Source organism: Pipistrellus kuhlii, unplaced genomic scaffold (assembly GCF_014108245.1).
Source record: "Pipistrellus kuhlii isolate mPipKuh1 unplaced genomic scaffold, mPipKuh1.p scaffold_m20_p_3, whole genome shotgun sequence".
Lineage (NCBI taxonomy): Eukaryota > Metazoa > Chordata > Mammalia > Chiroptera > Vespertilionidae > Pipistrellus > Pipistrellus kuhlii.
Window position 1 is genome coordinate 85,193,615 of NW_023425529.1, and position 23,520 is coordinate 85,217,134.

Genomic DNA, 23,520 nt, shown 5'->3' on the forward strand with positions numbered 1-23,520 from the left:
AGAGAGGAGGGAGACATTTGGCTTTCAGGGAAAGAAAACTCTAATTCCTCTTTTACCTCGACTTCATCCACAAGGAAGAAAAGAGCTGCTCTGACAATACATAGCAACACACAGTGGCAGGGATGGTGTGGATCCTTCCTGGACTGTCTCTTCGAGAATTCTCTTTCTTCTTCAGGCTGCTTCTGTTTAGACTTGTGAAGGCCCACAAGTCTAGGAAACAGAAACAGATTCTCTTTCTTGAGAAGTTCTTGCTTCCATGAGTGTAGAGACAAAATACATTTTTTTGATATCCCTGCTGCTCTGCATTTTGCATTTGCTCTTTTTGTCTTCCTCCTAAGAGATCTCTGGAAAGGGGGAAAGGATTTACTGAGTGACCAGTTGTCATTTGGATTCTAAGGCTATTTATTAATGAATACTGATCATTTGCCACTTTTGTCCTTTGGGAATATATATATCTTTAAAAGACATCAAAGATAGGATTTAGCCCTGGCTGGTTTGGCTCAGTGGATAGAGTGGCAGCCTGTGGACTGAAGGGTCACAGGTTTGATTCCAGTCAAGGGCACATGCTTGGGTTGAGGGCTTAAGGCATCCAATCAATGATTCTCTCTTATCATTGATGAATCTATCTCTCCCTCTCCCTTCCTCTCTGAAATATATATATATATATATATATATATATATATATATATATATATATATATATATATATATATATAAATAAATAAAAGAGATAGGATTTAGGTCAAATGCCATGCGAATCTTTCTAACTTCCCAAGGTCAGGGGAATTAACCATGGCAATCAATGAGATACCACAAGTGCAAGTGTGACATCCACACATCTATGCTGTGCTCTTCAAGGTGTGCAAATGAACTATCTTAACCTACTATGAAGTTGTCAGGACAGTTTTGGTTATTAGAAGATAAACATTAAAACAGAAGCAACAACCCATTTCATGATGGGGTTGCAATAAATCAGGGTAGGACACTGCATCAGTCTGTGGTGGAAGGCAAACATACTACATTTAACATATTTAGTTTTTTCTTAAACATTAAAAAAACCTCCATGTATTTTTTCTGTTCCCATCTAGTTGTAGAAATATATGTTTTTGTTTTTTTTTCCAATTTACGTTAAAGTTGGGGTTTTGCTCAAGTCCCTTTCAGTTCTGCTTAGGTCCTGAAAGAGTTATTATTGATAAGAAATTTTACTTACCCATTAGTGACCACGTTTTTGACAAACTCCTTGCCAGGAGTAACTAGCTGTAAGGTCCTCCTCAGCACCTATGAAGACCCACTGAGAAAACGTCTCCCACTCTGAAGCTCAGCTCAACAATTTAGAAAGGTTTCTTCTTCCTCAGCTCCCTGCTAAAGACTTATCAGAAACTTTTTTTTTTGAGGGCCCAGAATAGCCAGGCAAGGAATCCTACATGAAGCTACAATCGCCAGCCTACAGTTGACAAAGCAAGTTGCCCCTCCTTACTGCATTTCCCCCAAGAAACTCCCGAGGAGAGGAGGCTGGCAGGGAGGAGTTGGGGAACACAGGGCCTTATCTTCTCAGCACTGATCTTTGTGCTCAACTCTGTTCTTTTCCTTGTCAGTCTGTGAAGTTTATGTTACGTGAAACATAATGATCACAGCAGTAAATGCAGGGTCAGACTCTTACACAAATCTTTTTCACTCTGAGGTCAGAATTTTCTTCAGAAATTAAAAGGATTCAGGTGTGTTATCCCCTCGAACCCCCTATGGAACTGTGCTCAGGAGGAGGAAGCACAGTTTGAACATCAATTGACAGGTAAAAACAAAAATAGATCAAGTGACCTTGGACAAGTCACTTCACCTTTCAATGATTTTGTTTCTTTGCCAGAGGTGTGAGTGTGTGTCGGGGTGTGTGTGTGTGTGTGTGTGTGTGTGTGTGTGTGTGTGTGTGGTAAGTGCTTCCAAGGGCTTTTACCGCTTTAATTCTAGAAAGGCTGTGGGGGCCGCGGGTGAGGAGACCGCAGACCCAGACACCGGAGAAACAATATCCCTGCGGAGAACCTACACTGACCGCACCAACCTGGACACGGAAGAACAGAAACGGCGAAAAGAAGCGAAGTTATGGGTTCTGAACTGTTACTCACAGGAGACCCAGGCGCCCTGTGAGAAGTGACAGGCAAACACCAGACAGGCACCCTAAACCGCGGATCACACCCCAACCTCCGCAACCCACCCCATCGCCTCCCCACCACCAAAGCCGCAGGCCCGCGCACCGGTCCGGGTTCCTCCTCAGCCATCCCCAGAGATCCCGGCCCCGCGCCTTCTCCCGCCGCCGCCGGCGCCGGACCCGCCCCCGCCGCTCCCGGCCCGCAGGGCGGCTGCGGGGCTGGGGCGCCGCATTGGCCCGCATTGGCCCGCCGCTGCCGCACCGCGCGCAGCCGCCCCGCAGCCCGCGCGCTCCCCGCACCCTCCGGCCGCCAGCCCTGCGCCCCCGCCCGCGCGGCCTCCGCCCCCCGCCCGGGGCTGCGACGCCCCCGAGTGGGGCGAGAGGCCCAGCGACCTCCGCCAGGACACGGCCCTAAGATGTCCCCGCCGGGCAGGGCCAGGATCCGCGCGTCCGTGGGTGAGCCGGAGGGACGGGTGGGAGGGTCGCGGGGCGGGCCCGCGCCTTTGGGGGACGCCGCCCCGCCCTCCGCCGGCCCCCTCCCTCCCTGGGGCCCTGCAGCCTCTGCAGCCTCCTCCGAGCTCCGCTCCGCCCTCACGGGCCGGGCCGGCGCCGCGGTACCCAGAGGCCGGAGAAGCCCTCCGGGGCGGGGGGCGGGGGGCAGGGACCGGGCCCCGGGCCGAGTGCGCGGGGAGCGCGGCGCGTGCCCGTCCGCTCTGCTCGGCGGCGGCCGGGCCCGGGAGGCGGCACCGCAGCGCCCGCTGTCCCCGGTGGTGGGCGCGGTGGGAGGACGGAGACCGTGCTCTCTCCCGGCGGCCGGCCTGTTGGTGCAGGAGTTTGCCTTCAGGCTCAGAGGGAGCCGGGAGGGTCAGTCACTCGAGTGTGTGTGGCTCCCGGGCCCTGGGCCTCCGCGTAGCAGCCGCACCCCCCGCGGGCACCGGGGCTGCAGGCGGCATCGCCAGGGCGGGGGGCCGCCTGTGCACCTGCTTCAGACAGCGCCCTGCCACTCACGCCTGGCTTCTTTCCCCTAAAAATACACACAAAACAGTCAGAAACAAAATTCTTGTTGAGTTGTATGCTATGTAATTATGATACAGGACAGGTTCCTCAGACCCTGAGGCAATGAAAAGTAGAAAGGGAGTTTAAAAAATAATTTAGATTCTTTCCATTTCAGGAAGGTTTGTAGGTAGATGTTTGATACGAGGAAGGTCCAGCGTTTGCAGTTTGGAGCTGGGGTTACCCGTCATCTTTTTGTTTGTTTTGAGAAAACGGGCATGAAAGAACCAGTGATTTTACTATTTCTGTAGTTGGGTAACGTGAAAGGCAAACAGCTTATCAGATAATTTAGAGCAGTTTTTCTTAAATTTGAGTAATGTAAGGGCACCTTCAAATTCATTTTGAGGGCACTTCCACCGTGAAATTACCACAGGGCATATGGGTTGAGACTGGACTGTGGAGAACCAGGTCTGAGCCCAGTGGGAGGGACAGCAGTAATCAGGTGCCAGATGGTCCCCGTGGCAGTGCTGAGGTGGAAGGAGGGGGAGTGGATACATCCTCCATATGTTGGAAGGTGGAGCCAACAGCATTTGCTGTGACTTGGATTAGGCTTACGTAGAAAGGAGAATCTAAGCTGGCTGGGAGGTTTTTGGTCTGTGAAACGGGAGGAATGTACTGGGATGGGGAGACTGCAGAAAGAACAGGGCTCTCTTTTGTGAAGGAAAGTGGGAGGTGGTCAGGTTTTTTGTTTTGAACAGGTGAAGTGCATACTAGAGAGCTGAGTGGAGATGCTTAGTAGGAAGCGGATGTCTGAGCCTAGAGTTCAGGGGTGTGTTGTTCTAGACCAGAGAAAAAAATTCAAGAGTCCTCAGCGGCCCTAGCTGGTTTGGCTCAGTGGATAGAGCCTCAGCCTGTGGACTGAAGGTACTGGGTTTGATTCCAGTCAAGGGTACATGCCAGGTTGCAAGCTTGATCCCCAGTATGGAGGTGTGTAGGAGGCAGCTGATCCATGATTCCCTCTCATCACTGATGTTTCTCTCGCTCTCTCTCCCTTCCTCTCTGAAATCAATAAAAATATATATTAAAAAAAAAAAAAGTCCTCAGCAGACGGCTCCATGGGTGTGTGACTGCACATGCACAGGGCCCTCCTCATGGAAGAGGCTTACATTTGCTTTAATGATCAGCTGCTGCTATCTTGAAAGTCTTAATAAATTTTGGACAAGGGACCTGCATTTTCTTTTTTTTCTTAATATATATTTTTATTGATTTCAGAGAGGTAGAGAAATAGAAACATCAATGACAAGAGGGAATCATAGATTAGCTGCCTCCTACACACCCCATACTGGGGATTGAGCCCACACCCCGGGCATGTGCCCTGACCAGGAATTGAACCATGACCTTCTGATTCATAGGTCAACACTTAACTACTGAGCCCTACTGGCTGAGCTGCATTTTCATTTTTCACTGGGTTCTGCAAATTATGTAACAGATGTGTCCAGAAAGAGGAGGTTCCTTGGGCAGGGTCCTGGGCACGCCAACAGTTCATGGTCAGGCAGAGAGAGCAGTAGTGAAGGGGCTAGAGAATGGTCAGCGAGGTCAGCGGAGCCCCGGAGAGGGTGCTCAGCACCTTGGGGTGGGGCACATGTGCAGAAATAAGGACTGTTCGATTGTGCCCAGTGCTGCTGAGAGCTCCAGAAAGGTGAGGCCCGAGAAGCGATTGTTCAACATTGCAATGTGGAGGTCATTGGTGACCTTGAAAAGGGAAGTTTTTGTATCATCATCGGGATGAATCTATAAAACAGTTTCCAGACAGACAAAGAGGACAGATAATGGGAACAGGATGTCCAGAAAACTCTTTTGAGTATATTCTGTAGAAAAGGGGGAAGAGTAAATTGAGTGGTAGGTGGAGGAGGACATGAGTTCCAGAGAGGTTGTTTTGTTATAAGGCTAATACTGCATTCATGTAGTCGATGGCATGAATGTCAAAGTAAGGAGTTTTTAGGGAGAAGAGCGGGGTGGGGGGAGACAGTGATCTGAGATCTCTGAGAAGCAGGGTTATCAGAGCAGAGTAATGAAGGATAGAAGTCCCGAGGTGGAGGATTTTGCTGATAGGCTGCAAATTCCAGAAGACAGAGAGGATGGGTTTAAAAGATGGGGACTGTCAAAAATATTTATATACTTTACGAGGAAGAGGGAGGACCTGGATGGTGTGGGCTCCCTGGGATGACTCAGTGAACTTAGGCATAGGCCTCACAAGGTGCTTTTGAATGATGACGCAGGAGGATAGAGGCAGTGAGGCTGTAAATGTTGCGAGGAGAGGTTGGCTGGATATGGGCGCTGGTCCAGAAGAATCCTGAGCTCTGGAATCTCCTTTTCAGTTGACAGAGGTGTGGAGCTTGAAGTAGAGCCTTGCCTTCTACAGAACTAGCACTCCAAGCTTTGGGAAGCTTCTTTGCCCAAGATGCAAAAATGTCTTGGCTCTTTTTGGTCCCTTTTCTTTCTCTCTTTCTTTCTCTCTCTTCCTTCCTTCCTTCCTTCCTTCCTTCCTTCCTTCCTTCCTTCCTTCCTCCCTCCCTCCCTCCCTCCCTTCCTTCCTCCCTCCCTCCCTCCCTCCCTCCCTCCCTCCCTCCCTCCCCTCCCTCCCTCCCTCCCTTCCCTCCCTCCCTCCCTCCCTCCCTCCCTCCCTCCCTCCTTTCCTTCCTTCCTTCCTTCCTTCCTTCCTTCCTTCCTTCCTTCCTTCCTTCCTTCCTTCCTTCCTCCCTCCCTCCCTCCCTCCCTCCCTCCCTCCCTCTCTCCCTCCCTCCCTCCCTCCCTTCCTTCCTTCTTTCCTTCCATCCATCTATATATTTGTACATAGGCTTTTGTGTGTGTGTGTGTGTGTGTGTGTGTGTGTGTGTGTGTTTTACAGGAAATAGGATTTTTTGATGAATGTGACTATGGAGGAGGCAGGGCTCGTCATTCGTCCTGGGGCCATGGACAGGGATGCATATGACCCTAAAGCCATCTTGGATGAGTTGCTTTCCACATGTGTATTTTTAAAATATTGATTTCAGAGAGGAAAGGAGAGGGAGAGAGATAGAAATAGCAATGATGAGAGAGAATCATTGATCAGCTGCTTCCTGCATGCCCCCTTCTGGAGATCAAGCCTGCAACCTGGGCATGCCAAACTGGCTAGGGTTCACATGTATTTTTAAAGAGCCTTTTCTAAAACAAACAAACAAACAAACAGAAACAAAAACATCAGGATTTTGGTTACATTTTCTTTTAATTTATACATTAATTTGGGGACAATAGACAGGTTTTATATGTGTCTTCTTAACTACAAGTGTGGTATTTCTCATCATTTAATGTCTTTTGTCAAAGTGTCAATTTTTTCCTGTGAGATTTCTATGATTTTAAAAGATTGATTTCAAGGTTATTATGTTTCCATAAGGAATGAGATTATTCAAATTTACATTTTTAATTGGTTGTTGATGATATCTAGGAAAGTTACTGGGTTTTTCTAATGATTGTATATCCAACAACCTGGTGAACTGCCTTATAAATTTCGGTACTTTATAGATTCCCTTAATTTTGTGTGTGTAGCAAATAATCTCATTATCAGTAAATAATAAGTTTGTTTCTTCCTTTATCACTGTTATATCTCTTATTTTTTTCTTATTTTCTTAAGTTTGCTGACACTACTGTTGATAAAATTTTGACCAGAAGTGCTTTACTCTTAGAAGCTGGAGGTAATGCTTCCAGAATTTCATGGGGATTCTGATATTTACTATTGAGTTTGGTAGCTGATCTGTATTAAGTAACAAAGTTCTCTTCTATTCCCACCCAGTGCATCATTAAGGGCAGAGGCTCATTTTCTGTGTACCTTGAGATAATCACAAGGGACTAGGAAAATACTTTAAGATTCCCAGATGGTTGTGGGCTCTCTCCCTTTCGTCTCTGGGTCTTTGTGTTCATTAAAAGTGAATCATGGCTCAATGGGGGGATATGGACACATATGTAATACCTTAATCAAGGAAAAAAAATGAAAAAAAGAAAGTAGAAAACCTAAAAAAGAAAAAAAAAGAAAAAAAAAAAGAATCATGGTGTACCTACCAGGATGGCTATAATAAAAAATGGTGGCAAGTATGAAGAGAAACTGGATCACTTATACATTGTTGCTGGGTATGTAAAATGGTACAGCAACTCAGGAAAAATGTTTGGTCGTTTCTTATAAAGCTAAACATGCAACTACCATTTGCCAGAGCAATTGTCCTCTTGGCATTTATTCCTGAGAAATAGAATAATTTTTATACAAAAACTGTACATCAATATTCATGGCAACTGTAATTGTAATAGCCAAAAATTAAATGTCCTTCATTGGCTTGATGACTAAACAAAATGTGGTGCATCCACACTGTGGAATACTATTCAGCAAGAGAAAGGAACCAGCTACTGGTATAAACAACACCTTGGATGGATTTTCAGGGAATTGCACCCAGTGAAAAAATCCCAGTCCCAAAAAGTTAAAGGATGGCTGATCTTATTTTTATGTCATTCATGAAATGACAAAATTATAAAAATGGATAATGGATTAGTGGTTGCCAAAAATGAAGGCAGGTGTGGAGGTGAGAGGGATAAAAGAGCAACCTGATAAAAGGGATCCTTGTGGTGATGGAAATGTTTTGTATCTTGATTTATCCAATTTCATTTTTGCAAGATGTTACCACCGAGGGAAACTGAGGAAAGGATATATATAGTAACTCCTGTGAATCTAAAATAATCTAAAAATAGTTTACTTTTTCATTAAAAGAAAATAATTATATAATATACATTTGAGTTATATTATTATAGTTTCATTGTACACTGCTTATTTCTATAACACAGTAGAGCCTCTTTATTTAAGAAGTTTAGTGCTTGGCATGTTACTTCCTGCTTGATATGGCCTGTAGGGTCTAGAGAGCAGGATGAACAGTAGTTTACTCCCTTAACATTCTGCTTCTCATTTTTTACAAACTAGTAATAGAAGGGTCAAAGATCACAGTGTGCTTCACAATTAGATGCTGAAATGCATACTATTTAGTAAACATAATTCTGGGATTGTTATTTTTTGCCTATGAGATATATCTCTTAACTGGATATTCAATTTTACTTTTGTCAGTTTTAGCATTCCCCAAAGTTCTATTTTGTGCCAGTGTGCCTCAGACATTTTCCCAGGGAATGGAGTTCTTAGACTAATGTGGTGGGGAGGGCCTCCTGCCTTTATGGAGAGTCTAGTCTGATCAAGAAGGAGCCTTTCAGTAGTACGGGAGACGGAGTAGAAACAGAGTTGTGAATTTTAACAAATATATATTGAGTGCTTTCTGTGTGCCAGGCACTGCTCCTGGTGCTAGAGATAGAGAGCGGAGCACGTGTGCTGTCATAGAGCTTATGGTCTGTGCTTGGTTCCAGCACACGCCCTGTGCTGATGCTTATGAAGAGGATGAATAGGGAAGGGAAGTGGAGGAGTGTGTGTATGGGTAGGGCAGTGAGTACTGAAAGGGAGGGGGAGCTGTTTTATATGGACTACGGCAGCAGTGGTATCTAGGGTGGAAGCTTCCAGTACCTCTCTTATTGAATTCATGGATTTGGCTAAATGATAAAAGATTAGCAATGAAGAGCAGGTAGGCAGTAACTGCACAGACCAAATCCAGAAACCTCCCTAGAGTTCTCCAATCCTACACTCATCCATCTATTTCTTCTGCCTTTTCATGTTCATCAGAGGTGTTGTGTTTTGTTTACATAAGGTTCCCATGTGGACTTAGTTTTCCCATAACAATCTGTCCCATGTGTCACAGGGAGAAGGAGGAGAATTGGGTAGCTGAAAGTATGAAGAGCTGTAATGTTAGAATGTAAGGGCTAGATGGTACCTCAGAGATGACTGAGTCCCTCATTTCACAGGTGAGAAAAATGATTCAGAAATGTTCCTTTCATGCTGTTTAATTTCCTGCAGGGCCAGCTAATTCCCAAGGTCACTGTGCTTTCTACTATCTCCAGCCTGCTTGATTCAGTATTCATACTTAAGTGGAGAAGAACAGTTCATTCATTGTTTATTGTTTTCTGTTCCTCAAATGGAAGTAAATAAAGAACTGGGCCTAATTTCCTTCATTTTCTGTACTATTTATCCTGTGCTACTCAATAAATAAAGATTTTACTTAACTCTGTCATGAATTATTTTGGAACTTGGTTTAATGGTCTAGATTATGTTTCGAAGTTTATTTGAGGTAGTTGTATGTATAGGGGTTGAAACAACAGGCTTTAGGGTTAGAATTGGATTCAAAATTTGATACTGTCATTTGCTACCTATGACATTAAAAGCTTCCTTTACTTCTGTTACAGATGAGGATGAAAGTGAATTTTGTACCTCATGGGGTTGTTATGATTTCTGAGTAATCCTATGTAATAAAGAGATGATATGCAAATTGACCACCACTCTAACACACAAGATGGCCAACTCATGTGTACACAAGATGGCTGCCATACAATGGCTGGCAGGGGAGGGCAATTGTGGCTATTAGGCCAGCAGGGGAGGGCAGTTGGGGGGACCAGGTCTGTAGAGGAGGGCAGTTGTGGGGGACCAGCCCTGCAGGGGAGGGCAATTGGGGGCAACTAGGCTGGCAGGGGAGGGCAATTAGGATGGCAGAGGAGGGCAGTTAAGGGCAATCAGGCTGGCAGGGGAGCAGTTAGACATTAATCAGGCAGGGGAGTGGTTAGTGGGTGATCAGAAGCGAATAGGAGCAATCAGGCAGTCCATTAGGCGAGCAGTTGGGAGCCAGCAGTCCTGGATTGTAAGAGGGATCCCAGATTGCAATGGTGCAGGCTGGGCTGAGGGACATTCCTGCCCCCCCCCTCCACCCCCGTGCATGAATTTCATGCACTGGGCCTCTAGTAATGTGTATAAGAGAACTTTAAAGATGGGTATCTATCTGCCCTCCCTTGCATGGCTGGTCCCCCCCAATTGCCCTCCCTTGCAGGCCTGGAATTAATTATTGAATACATCAAGAGAACTTTATGATATAGTCAATATTGGCAATATGACATATTTCTCATGTTTTTTTCCCTTTTTATTACATTATTGGTGTGTCACTGGTTAACAAAATTATACAGGTTTTAGGTATATAATTTTACAACATGTTTATCTGTACACTGTACTGTGCATCCACCATCCCAAGTCAAGTCTGTCCATCACCATTTATCCACCCCTGTCATCAATCAAGGACAACTCCTCCACCTAGATACTTATTGTGCATAGCAGCAGAATTGGCAAAAACTTCAGTTGTCATCTTTTCACCCTCTAAATCTAGCAATGAAAGTCTACCTAGGACATGGCTACGTCTGGAGAATTATTATCGGAGAATTTACTTGTACTTTTAGTGTCATTATCCAGGTGTATGATTGCCCACCAAGCACTCTGATTATAGAGTTCATCCTCTCATGTCTCTGAAGGTTATCACCTTCTATTAAAAGTGGTTCTGCCTTAAAAAAAATAGTCCTGCCTTCAAGGCCATTTTCTACCCTGCAGGTGGCCAATAAACACCTCAGTTGATGGCTTCAATTGTTTAATAATTGATTTTACTTTTCCAGTGGATGTTTTATCTCAAAACCTGATCTGATAGAGTTGCCAGTTAGACGAATAAATTAAAATTATTCTCTAAGAGGTTTTCAAACATTTATGGAAGGCTGTGTATAAGCTTCTTTAAATATGGTGTCTACCTTTCCTCCTTGGAATTTTACATGTTCTAAATATAACTTCTGGTCAATACCACACTGAATACAAAAGGTTACTTACATCCATTTAGGCCGGTAAAAGTGCTCAGAGTGAATGTTAACAACCATTAAGGAAGGCTAAAAATAAAAGTGATCTCATTTCTATGCCTGGGAGTTTCTCCCCATCATCATCAAGGGCAGGCACAGAAACAGGACTAGGAGAGGGTCCTTACCTAGACAGAGCAGTGCTGAAATGGTATATTCAGTTGCACATGCAAAATACCTTGATGGCACAAAAGGCCACAGTCACATCTGCATAGCCACCTGGGTCTACCTGCACAGATCTGTTCACAAGAATGCATGAATAAAACACTGTTTATTCATCAGCAACAACCATGGAAGGCTCACTGGGCCAACATATTGTATTACCAATGTGTGTGTGTGTGTGTGTGTGTGTGTGTGTGTGTGTGTGTACATGTGCATATATTTTTTTTATCTGTGAAAGTCTCTTGCTCTGACAGTTCACATCTTACCTTGCTCATTGCTTCTCTGTAAAGTTCCAGAATCTGATGTAGTCTTAAATTTCATCCTAAAACGTGATTTAATCTTAGAGGTTTTACATCTGCAAGTGTTTTCCATTCTTTTGTAATCTTATCCAAATAATAAGCAAATGTCACATTTCAGACATGTCAGTGAAGTGTTTGGTTCAGACATGTCAGTGAAGTCTTTTCTATCTCTGGAGATGCCATGTTAGCCACAAGAGCACTGAGATCCCAGGATTACCATAAATATTTTAAGCACATCACTGACACTGACCCTCTCGGAAACTAGGGTAAGCAAGCCCTACATGGAGTAAGTACTCTGTTCTGACATTTGGAATCTCACTCCAGTCACTGAGTTCAAAGATGGATGCTTCCTACCCCCCAGGCCTTAAAGATATCTTCATGTCATGGAGAAGGTCACTCATGTTCAAAGGGAGAAGCAGTGTGCTGGCTGATGAGATATTCAGGTTAGTGCACCACAGGATCAGGCCTCTTATCAACTATTTTTAGCCACACGACGATTTTCCCTATTTAAAACGCATTTCTATAATATTTCCTTTTCTGTTTTCTAATGCACTGAGGAAACATAACTTTGGTTTTAAAACTACAAGAATTTTTATTTTTGAACTTCCAAAGAGTTACTGTGGCCGACAAACTAAGTGACCTGTCTGTGCCCTGCATTCTCCGGACTCAGCAGTTGAGTCCCGCCTGCCAGGTTGCTAGGAGCATAAGGTGACTGTTGTCTCTGTTGTGTTCCTTGCTCAAATCCTACACAACCCTTCCCCACATTACCAGTGCTGTTCATTCGTGATGGTAAGAATAATAGAAACAGACTTTCTGGGTACTCCCTAAGTTCATATTCATGTTGACCCTCCTTGATTCTTGGAAATACTTTTATTCAACTCTAACTTTCCCACTATCTGACTTCTTGATGTTAGGGTTCAGGCAAATTTTCTGGAAGGGAAGACTCCACTGTGGGCCAGTGATTGAGAAGGCACTGCAGGTAAAAATAAATTGGGCTGGGTGTGAACAGTGAAGACCAGTGAAGATTGCAAATGAAGTGCACAGTTAGGGGCTATATCAGCTGAGGTATAATGAGGGCAGAGAGACTGGATGAGTTGGAATCAAGGAACTGTAGACATGGAAACCGGGGAGGTGGGGGGTTGACCTAGCAGCTCTTCCTGGTGATCGGCAAGTGGAAAAGTGATATTTCCATCTCTCCTGTCCGATATATGCCCTTCAGAGAGCCCAGGACACTTTGTACAGAGTAGGCAATACTTTCTAGAGTCTGACATTGTCCAAATTGAAGGTGACTCTCTAAATCTATGCTGTCCAGTATGATGACCAACATCTGTATGTGTGCTGTGTACGGACTGAGCTGTGCTGGGTCACATGCACATGGGAGTTTGAAGATTTATTACAAAAAAGGAGTGTAAAACACCTCATTACGGTTTTATGTTTAATATATATTGAAATAATATTTTGGCTATGTCAGGTTAAATAAACTACCTTTTAAACTAATTTTATGTTTCTTTTTACCTTTTTAAGTGTAACTAATAGAAAGGTTAAAACTGTGTAGTGGCTTGCATTATATATCATCTCATACAAACATTTTTTTGTTGGACTGTTCGTGGAATTCCAGACTTTTAGAAATAAAAATTAGCTGGCAACCCGGCACCCTCATTTCTCGGCGAGGAAACCAAGGCTAGGACAGTCCAACTCCAGGACTTGCCCAGTGTTGCAGGGACAGTGACAGAGATGAGAGCCATGTCTTTAGACTCCTCCAGTATTCCTCTCAGAGTTATTTTGTCTTCCACTTTCACTGAGTGAAAATCTCCCTTGGGCACAACCTAGTATATCCACCGAAAATGAATTTTGAAAATGAACTGGGTCATGGTACTGTGAACTTATATTTCTTTGAACCTAACTCTCTAATAAAATCTATTTGCCTGAGTCTTTGTTTTCAGATATTATCAGTCAGTGTTTGAAGAGAGGATCTTCAAATATTATGCTCTTGCAGTGCATGATTATATGAACTTTTAAACAAGTGCTGTACAGTCAGGGGGAACAGCTGGCAAATCTTATTGGCCCATTGAACAGCCTCTTTACATCCAGTGGGCATCTCAGTATCCATTTTCTCTCCCCAGAGGCTGGTTATTAATTGTTTAGTTTTTCTTTGAAAGAAACACATTTTAAAAATTTCCTCTCTTAGCATATACTTTCTCCATAATGTATTACTTTTTAAAATATGAATCCCAGAAAAACAAAGGAAGTAAATACAAAAGAAAAAAAAAATTCAAGGAAGCAGTGTTTAAACCCCATTAGCCAACTACTGCCACTGAGTCTTATTGAAAAGATAAAGTAGATTTTATTACCAGTGGATGAAGCTAGACTTTTTATATTGTTCACAACTCTGAGTTTTTAGGAGATTCTTTTAAACTACATTGGTAAAAGTAGCCGAAACCGGTTTGGCTCAGTGGATAGAGCATCGGCCTGAGGAATGAAAGGTCCCAGGTTCGATTCCAGTAAAGGGCATGTACCTTGGTTGCGGGCACATTCCCAGTAGGGGATGTGCAAGAGGCAGCTGATCGATGATTGTCTCTCATTGATGTTTCTAACTCTCTGTCCCTCTCTCTTCCTCTCTGTAAAAAAATCAATAAAATATATTAAAAATAAAAACTACATTGGTAAAATTATGAGCTGTGGTGATAAATGCAGTGTAGTGATACTTGTGTTGTGATTAATGGTCTGATACCTTGTATCAGTGGTGTGTGGTTACTGTGCTTAGGGATATGATTTGACTTCATCTCTGAGTCTGTATAATGCAGAGCTATGTTGTCTGTAGTCTGTGATATATCTCAGTGGAGGTCTTTGCTTTATGAGCAATGCTGTGGATTATGACTAAAGTACCCAGGGTGAGAAAGGTATTTTGTAATTCTAAGTCCGACATGGGTGTAATGAAATGTTGACAAGATGCACTAGGGCAATGCCAGCAATATTATGCTGAGGCGACGTCTTAGATATGATGATGTCTATGTTAATTCTGAATTCAGTGCTGTGGTGTCACTGTAAGGTCAGCACTATAGGGTCGCACTGTCACAAATGTAGAATGACGTATATCTACCATTACAGTGTCATTTTCTCTGCCCTAAAAATCCTTTGTGCTCTGTCTGTCCATCACCTTTTATCCCCCAATCCTTGATCTTTTTACTGACTGCATAGTTTTTCTTTTTGTAGTATATCATTTGGTTGGAATCATACAGAATGTAGCCTTTTAAGGTTGGCTTCTTTTGCTTAGTGATATGCATATAAGGTTCTTCCATGTCTTTTTGTGGATTGATAGTTCATTAAAAAAATTCCTGAATAATGTTCTATTGTCTAGATGTACCACAGTTTATTTATTCATTAGCCTGTTGAAGGAAATTTTGGTTGAGTTAAAGTTTTGGCAATTATGTATAAAACTTCTATATAAATCCACGTGTAGGTTTTTGTATGGACATTAGTTTTCAACTTCTTTGGGTAAATACCAAAACATATTATTTCTGGATCCTTTGGTAAGAGCATATTTAATTTCATAAGAACTTCCAAAGTGGCTTGGAAATTTGATTTCCCATGAACAGTGAATGAGAGTTCCTGTTGTTCCACATTCTCACCAGTATTTGGTGTTGCCAGTGTTTTGGATTTTATTCATTCAACTAGAGGCCTGGTGCACAAATTTGTGCACCAGGAGTCCATTGGCCTGGCCTATGGGATTGGGCCAAAACTGGCTCTCTGACATCCCCTGGGGGTCCTGATTGTGAGAGGGTGCAGGCCAGGCCGAGGGACCCTACTGGTGCATGATCAGGGCCGGGGAGGTATGTGGGAGGTTGACCAACCAGGGCATGTCTGGCACATCCCTCTCAGTACTGATTGGCCAGACCTCAGCAGCAAACTAACCTACCTGTCAGAATGTCTGCCCCTGGTGGCCAACGCATGTCATAGTGAGTGGGTGAGTGGCATATTACATTAGCATATTATCCTTTGGTTTAATGGCTGACCAGATGATTAGACACTTAGCATATTAGACTTTTATTATATAGGATAGGTGGGTAATGATATCTCATTTTAATTTTCAATTTCCTAATGACATATGATGTGGAGCATCTTTTCATATGTGTATTTGCCATCTGTAGATCCTTTGCCCATTTGTAAATCAAGTTGTTTGTTTCTTTGTTGTTGAGTTCTAGGAGTTCCTTGTATGTTTTAGATACAGGTTGTTTATCAGATATCTGTTTTGCCAATGTTTTCTTCCAGTCAGTGGCTTTTTATTCTCTAAGAGTCTTTTACAGAGCTCAAGTTTTCAATTTTAACAAAATCCACATTATCAATATTTTCTTTCATGGATGATGCTGTTGGTGTTTTAGATTTTCTTTGATAATATTTTGCCTTAGCTTTTTAAAATTTGTACATGCAAATTTATTCTTCTAGATAGGCTATAAATACATATATTACTTATATTTTCCTAACAATGGCTAGAATTAAACAGTATATATCATTTTCCTTAGATATAAAACCTTGGCACAGTTTTACTCCCTCCCTCCCTCTTCCTTGAAATTGCCTGGATTGGTTTCAGAAAGTAGTTAGCAGGCACTTACTAATTTCTTGTTGGAGTAGATCCCCTAGGACCTCAAGTGACCATCTGTGAGTAGTAAACGGATTCCTTGTGTCCCAGAAAGTGTTTTTATGTCATCCTCACAATTAGCAATGGTTTTGCTGATGCAGAGTTCTAGACTCAAAATTCCTCTCCTTCAGCACTTTAAGGATTCTCCTTCATTATTTTCTTGTACCCAGATTTGCTGATAAGAATCACTGTCACTTTGATTCTTGTTCCTTTGCAGCTAAGCTATTTTTCTTTTTTATTAGTTTTTAATGGTGTTCTCAAATTTCAATACTAGATGGTCTAAGTATTTTTCCCGACTAGTTAAATGCTCAGCAGAGAGGCCCCATCCATCTGAGAACTTTATTTTTAGGGGGAAACTTTCTTATCTTACTTTGCCAAGTATTGCCTCCCAGGGTTCTTCTTCTTCCTGCCCACATATGCCATTAGTCTGCTGTGGCACTTCAGCCCCTCTCTGAGGTCCTTATGCTCCATTTTGGGAGAATTGCTTAGCGTTGTCTTCTAGTTCAGTAATTCACTCTTCAGCTTTGTTTTTCTTTTTCTTTTCTCCTTAGTTTTTAATATTTATTGACTTTTTATTTCAACAATTACATATTCTATTTCCAAGTCTCTATTTTATTTTTTATTTTTAATTTTTAAAATTATAGCCTAGCATTGCTTTATGCTTTGAAAGCTCATTTCCTGGGGGAGACATCTCAAAGTCTTCTTCTGATTGTTTTATTATTTGAGTGTGATTTATTATTTGCTTTCTCCTTTTCCAGGTGTTCATGCACCTTGAGTACCTTGTTACTCCAAAACTCTTTTTTTTAAAAAATTTTTTAAAATTTATTTTAAGTTGAGAGTCCCTGGAGTGGGCCAAGCAAAGCTTCAGGGACCTTGCACACCATTTCCAATGAGGGCAGGGCTGGTGGATGCTGGCAGGCGGCCCACTCGATGGCTGGTCTGCAGAGCAGGCCTGCTCCTCATTTATTCCACGCAAACAGCTGTGTCCCAGGATCAGGTAGCGCTCTCTAAAGGAAAACTGATGGTCTTTCAGTTTCCAAAGGGCCAGCATTTTAGTGGGTTAACCCTCACGAGGCATTGTAGGGCACCATGTTAATCATGTGAGCTGTTTATCCTGCTCTTTCTTTCCTTGGCTTAAATGCATCCATGCTGGTTGAGGAAGGGAAGCTAACCAGAGTCCATCCTCTAGCTTCATTTTATTTGTGCTGTAGGTTAAGCTGACTCCAGGCCTGTGTCTAGTCAGGGCACAACCTAGATGCCTCTAGTCAGGCCTGCTTTTGAGTTTCGACTCTGGCACCTCCCAGCTGAGTGTCCTTGGGGAATCTCTCTGCTCTGCTCTCCTCATCTCTAAAGTGTAGGTGATAATACTACCTACCTCAGTGGTTACTGAGAAACCCAAAATAGGTAACATACAGGGTGGGGCAAAAGGAAATTTACAGTTGTGAATACTCAAAGCACAGAGCTTATCCTTATATTATTATTTTTTAAAATGTTATTTTCCATACAAACAATTGTAATCCTCCTTTCACCCCACCCTGAATACGAGGCACTTAACACTACCTGAAACTTAGGATTACTTATGAATTATTATAAAATTAATAGTAAAAACAATGACTATACATATATTACAATTATTTGAAGAATAACATTCTAGGGATGTAGAATCCCAACCCTCCTCCATTTTATTTTGTCTAATTCTCCCCATACAATATGAATTCTAACTATCCTATCTAATAAAAGAGTAATATGCAGATTGACCATCACTCCAACACACAAAATGGCTGCCCCCATGTTGTCAAAGATCCTGCCCCCATGTGGACACAAGATGGCCAGCAGGAGAGGGCAATTGGGAGGGACCAGGCCTGCAAGGGAGGGCAGTTAAGGGCGATCAACCCTTCAGGGGAGGGCAGTTAGGGGTGGCTAGGCTGGCAGAGGAGGGAAGTTGGGGGTAAACAGGCTGGCAGGGGAGCAGTTAGAAATCAAACAAAGAGAACAGGCTCATTCTGTGCTTGGAACCAATGCACTAAATAACCTGAGAAAACCTCACTGAAGGGGTTCTGCCTCGAAAGCTGTTGAGGATTTCTCAGGCAGCGGTGAGCAACCATAAACCTCAAATTGCTTGCTTTAGCAGGAATTGAAAGAGTGCAAACAGGTCTGAGTGGCAGGATCTCAGTAGACATCCTTCACGTCTTAAACTTTTCTTTTCCCCTTTTTGTTTATACATATTCATTTCTAAACACTTCTGTGTTTTTTTTTAAAATATGTTTTTATTGGTTTCAGAGAGGAAAGGAGAGGGCGAGAGAGATAGAAACATCAATGATAAGAGAGAATCACTGATGGGCTGCCTCCTGCATGCTCCATACTGGGGATTGAGTCCATAACCTGGTCATGTGCCCTGACTGGGAATTGAACTGTGACCTCCTGGTTCATAGGTCGATGCTCAACCGCTGAACCATGCCAGCTGAACTGCTTCTGCTTTTGTAGGTCATTCTGAGGTGGGCTGCAAGTCATAGTCCCCTCGCAGGTTAGCGTTAGCACTTTTCCACTTTGGGAGGGGGAAGCCATTGCAGTTTCCTAATTGTGCATGTGTGTGTATGTGAGAGGGGTCCTCATTGTTCCTCATCCACCTCAACTCAGCTCACATTCCCCATTTCAGTACTCCACCTTGCAGTATCCCACTTCTGGGAACAGATTTTGTCTTCATTGGTGTTTATTAGTCAGTTTGGGCTGCTCTGACAAAATCCCATAGACTGGATGGAACAATAGACATTTATTTGTCATAGTTCCCACTTGGTGGAGAAGGAGAGGCCTCTGGTCTCCCTTCTTCTCATAAGGATACTAATCTCATCATCTGGGGCCAACCCTTATGACCTCATATAAAACCAAATCACCTCCCAAAGGCCCCACCTCCAAATACCATCATATGGGGAGCCAGGTTGTGTGTGGGAGGAGGGGCACAAAACATTTAGAGCATAGCAGTTGGGAGGGAATCTTCTTTTACAACCTTCTGGAATTTTCCTTTATAATTAGTCATTGTACTTCCAGATATAGATTGTCTAATTGTCACCACTATAGGCTGTAGGGCCATGAGAACAGCCTAGTCTCCTCTGCTTCATTATTGGGTCCCTGGTGTTTGACATGTAGTAGCTGCTCAATAAACATTGTTGATTGAAATTTCTGAACTAAGTCCTGGAAATACAAATTTGAATGTAACTTGGTTCTTGTTCTTGAGGAACTTAGGAGAGGAGCAAGATATTTATAGGATTCTTTCTGTACAATATGATAAATTTTATTAAAGGATAAGGGTGAGGTTGAGATGTGACAAGGCGAAGAGTATCATTCTAACTGGGGTGAGAATGATCACAAAAACTCACAAGATAAAGTAATGCTGTTATAAAGAGTTTTAATTGAAGTAATGAATAAAAAGAAGTAAGGCATGGGACAGGTGTTATAACCCCCAGGGTTGTCCCCATTTACATCAATATGTATAATAAAACACCATTACTGTTATTAGTCTTTACCTCTGCTTGAAAAGTTTGCTATAGTTTACAACAATAGTCACCACATGCCAATCTGTAGACTGGCCAAGTCTCAGAGAGACAGGCCAGGCCCGGGCTCTCTAATCTGCATGTTTGACCAGCTCCCTCCCTTTACCCTGGGAACCCCTGGTGCCGAGCAGTAGTTCTCAGACTGAAGCAAGCACCAGAGGCCATGGGAGGTGTGTTAAAATGAAGATGGCTTGGTCCTCCCTCCAGAGGTTCAGATTTAGTAGGTTTGGGGTGGAGCTGAGATTTTGTATTTCTAACAAACCCACCTGTGCTGCTGTTGCTGCTGGTCTGTGAGCACATCTGCAGACTCACCGGCATATAACGTCACTGCTGATTTCTTGGCGTTTCTGAGGAACAGTGATCTACACACATGACTTACCCAGATAACTACAGCATCTCTCTCCAAATGCCAGGCCTTTATTTCTTTAAATCATGTTAAAAAACAAACAAACAAAAACCCAAAAAACAAAAAAACCCCAACACTTTCTAAAATGAATTCTACATTTCTTCACTTCGTAAGCAGAGGATTTTGAACATCATCACACTGTCCCTTGATGACATAGGATCATCATAATGAATATCATTATGGTTCTGTTCAGTGACCCACAGAGGTGGGGGTGGGGATCTTTGAGCTGGTCAGCACCAGCCAGCAGACAGCACAGGTTCCGGTCCTCAAGGCACAGAAGAGGCCTGGGACCTCCTGTGCTCCCGCCTGCACTTCCACTAGTGCAGTGTTTCCCAAACTTTTGACATATGGGTACCCCTTCTATAATTTTTGTAACTCTGAGTACCCCTCGTACTCATGAGAACGTAGAATTAGGCGCAGCTAAGCATGGTGCAGTGCCCTCCCTTGCCAGCCTGATCACCCCTAACTGTCCTCCCTTGTCAGCCTGATCACCCCCAACTGCGCTTCCCTGTTGGCCTGGTTCCCTTCAACCACCCTCCCCTGCTGGCCATCTTTTGGCGGCCATCTTTTGTCCACATGGGGCGGCTATCTTGTGTGTTGGAGTGATGGTCCATTTGCATATTACTCTTTTATTAGCTAGGATGTTTTTTTCTCCTTATTATCAAGTCCGCATCTATCATTAATTGTTAATTTTTACTCATTCATTGAACAACTGCCGAGCACTTTGGGTTTCTACAAAGGTGAATTGGCATACAGTGAATGTGCAGCCCAGCTGGGAAATTATTATACACAAGGTTCTTACCTTCTGTTGGTAAAATTTGAATGCATTCTTGCCCTTCTGATATTGCAGAATAGTGAAGTTAAAAATGAAAAAATATGCAAAAGCCTTTTCAAATGGTTGTGTTACGCAAATAAAAGAGATTATTTTTCTTTTTTTACTGGAAGTATTAAAAATAGGATCTCCAGATAAGTGGCATAATTGAAGTGGCATTTTCTCAAAAACTTTCAGGCTGGCACACTATAGCAAATGCTTATGAGTATCAAGTTATAAATCGAATCTGAACTAAAGGGCTGGGAGCAACGTTATTAACAAGCTTGTGCTCCGACTGGGGTGAGGAGGCTCTGTGTCCTTTAAGTGGCAGTCAGAAGCTTTTTTTCCTCCCAAAATAACCACATTATCATTGTTATTCTCCTGTTTTGAGCTGTTCTTTCTTTAGCAATGAATACAAGTTAGGCCAGATTGTGAGTGACAGTGATGAGTGCTTTCTGGTTAGGAGAACAGAGCGGTAGATATGAGTAGGAAAGTGGGGTATCAGCCACAAGCAGGCTTCATGGCCCCAATCCCCTGAGGGCGAGAGGACAGGAGTGATTTAAAGGTTTTTCAAAAATAGCTCCTCCCCCCTGTGCTGGTTTGCCACAGTGCTGGCTCCTGGGTCTGCATCAAAACAAGCCTATGACTTACTGGTTTAATCCCATTGTTCCTTTGCCTTATAGTTGGGAGTAGCTGAGTCAGGCTGGGCCTCAATTAAAAAGACTCTAGTGGAAATACAGTCCTCTAAATTTTAACTTTCCCAAACCTATCTAGAGGGGCTTCCTTGGTAAATGGCTCTTGTTCCATAGCCCAGTTCATTTTGGCTGTAAGACTGAGTTAGAAGAGACTTGAACCAGGCTGTGAAAGTGCACATCATATTGTGTTGGAGAAAATATATATATATATAAAAAAGGTCTATATAGAATTTAGGCTGTGTGGTAAAATCTATCTTCATCTTTTACAGGAACTCACTAGGTGACCTGCAATAAGTTTTCAACTCCCTGCATCTAGAATTTTCAGTCGAGGCCCTCTTTCCACATAGGAAGACTAGAAGGTTATCTCTAGATGTGTGGCAGCCATATTTCCCATAACTCAATAGGAACACATGGCCTAGGATTTTTTTTTTTAAATCCTCATGTGAGGGTATTTTTTCCATTGATTATTTTTTTTTCTATAAAGATAGTGGAAGGGAGGGGGAGAGACACACAGAGAGAAATATTGATGTGTGAGAGACATATCAATTGATTTCCTCCTAAATGCTCCCCTCCAGGGGTCAGGGATCGGACCTGCAACTAGAGCATGTGCCTTGACTAGAATCAAACCCACAACGCTTCAATCAGAGGGCTGATGCCCTAACCACTGAGAAAATCAGCTAGGGCCTGAAAATATATAACTATAACTATAACTAAACTATAACTATAACTATAACTATAACTATAACTATAAACTATAACTATAACTATAAATATATATATTAAATATATTTTTATTGATGTCAGAGGGAAGGGAGAGGGAGAGAGAGAGAGAAACATCAATGATGAGAGAGAATCATTGATCGGCTGCCTCCTGCATGCTCCCTACTGGAGATCGAGCCCACAACCCAGGCATGTGCCTTGACCAGGAATCAAACCACGACCTCCTGGTTCATAGGTAGATGCTCAACCACTGAGCCATGCTGTCCAGGCTGGAAATATTTTTAACATATATTCATTTTAACGGAATATTGCCTACTGATTTGATGCATTTGTATCCATGATACTTGATGTTTGAGGATTCAGAAGAGTAGGGAGCTTGAAGATGGGAATGTTTAGGAAAATCACATATACATGATTGCTATATCCTTATGAAAGTTATCAGTTTGGTTTATTTATCACTGGTGAGATAAATTCTGAAAGCAGAAGAGATGTGTGTGTGTGGGGGGGGCTGCTGAAAGGAATTCATTCATTCATTTACTCCTCTATCTACTTACTTTGTATGTGTCTGGCACTGTGTTAAGTGGTGAGAATATGCCGATGACTAGGATTTGAACTTCAGGCCAGTGGATGACCTAGACAAGTAGACAGGCTTTACAGAATAACAGGTAGTGCTACAGCTTGGAAAATAGAGGCAGCACATGTGAGAAGCTCCAGACATGGTGGCAAGAGAAAGCTTCCTAGGGGAAGCAGTATCTAAGACTGAATGAAATTGAGTCATGCAAAGAAGGGTATTGGGATGGCAAGACTGTTCAAGGCAAAGGAAAGAGCATGAACAGAAACCTAATAAGTCTGATAGTCTTTGAGGGAGCTGGCAGTATTCCAGTCTGGCTGGCACTTGTGAGGGGAGACAACTGTCTGGAAAGCTCAGCCTCCTTAAACTACTTGAACTTCAACTGCATGTGATGGAGAATCCTCTGGAGGACTTTAAAGAACCGCAATAAGATTTTCACTAGAGAACTTTGACTCTAGTTTCACTGTGGAGAATGGCTTGAAGATGAGAGTGATCAAGGAAAGTATTAATAGGAGAGGACTGAGGGAGGGCAAATCCAGGACTCCACTGGAGGGGCAGAGAGGGTGGAGGGTAGTGGATGCACACAGTTGGAGAAACTGGATCAGATGTAGGGATGAGGGAGAAAGAAAGGCAAGCATGCTGCTTAGATTTCTGGTTGGGGCAACTGGGAGGAGGAGCAAAGTTTTGGAGGGAGATAATGACTTTTATG

At 43.0% G+C, this 23,520-nt stretch overlaps 1 protein-coding gene across 1 annotated transcript in view; it reads left to right on the forward strand.

Moving 5' to 3' along the window:
- The first annotated feature begins 2,451 nt into the window (after positions 1-2,451).
- Positions 2,452-23,520, forward strand: part of ATP8A2 (ATPase phospholipid transporting 8A2) — a 556,427-nt gene continuing 535,358 nt past the window's right edge. Inside the window, exon 1 of the mRNA XM_045588453.1 lies at positions 2,452-2,596. Within this exon, the coding sequence (XP_045444409.1) occupies positions 2,557-2,596 (40 nt within the window). The 5' untranslated portion in view covers positions 2,452-2,556. The remainder of the gene's footprint in view (positions 2,597-23,520) is intronic.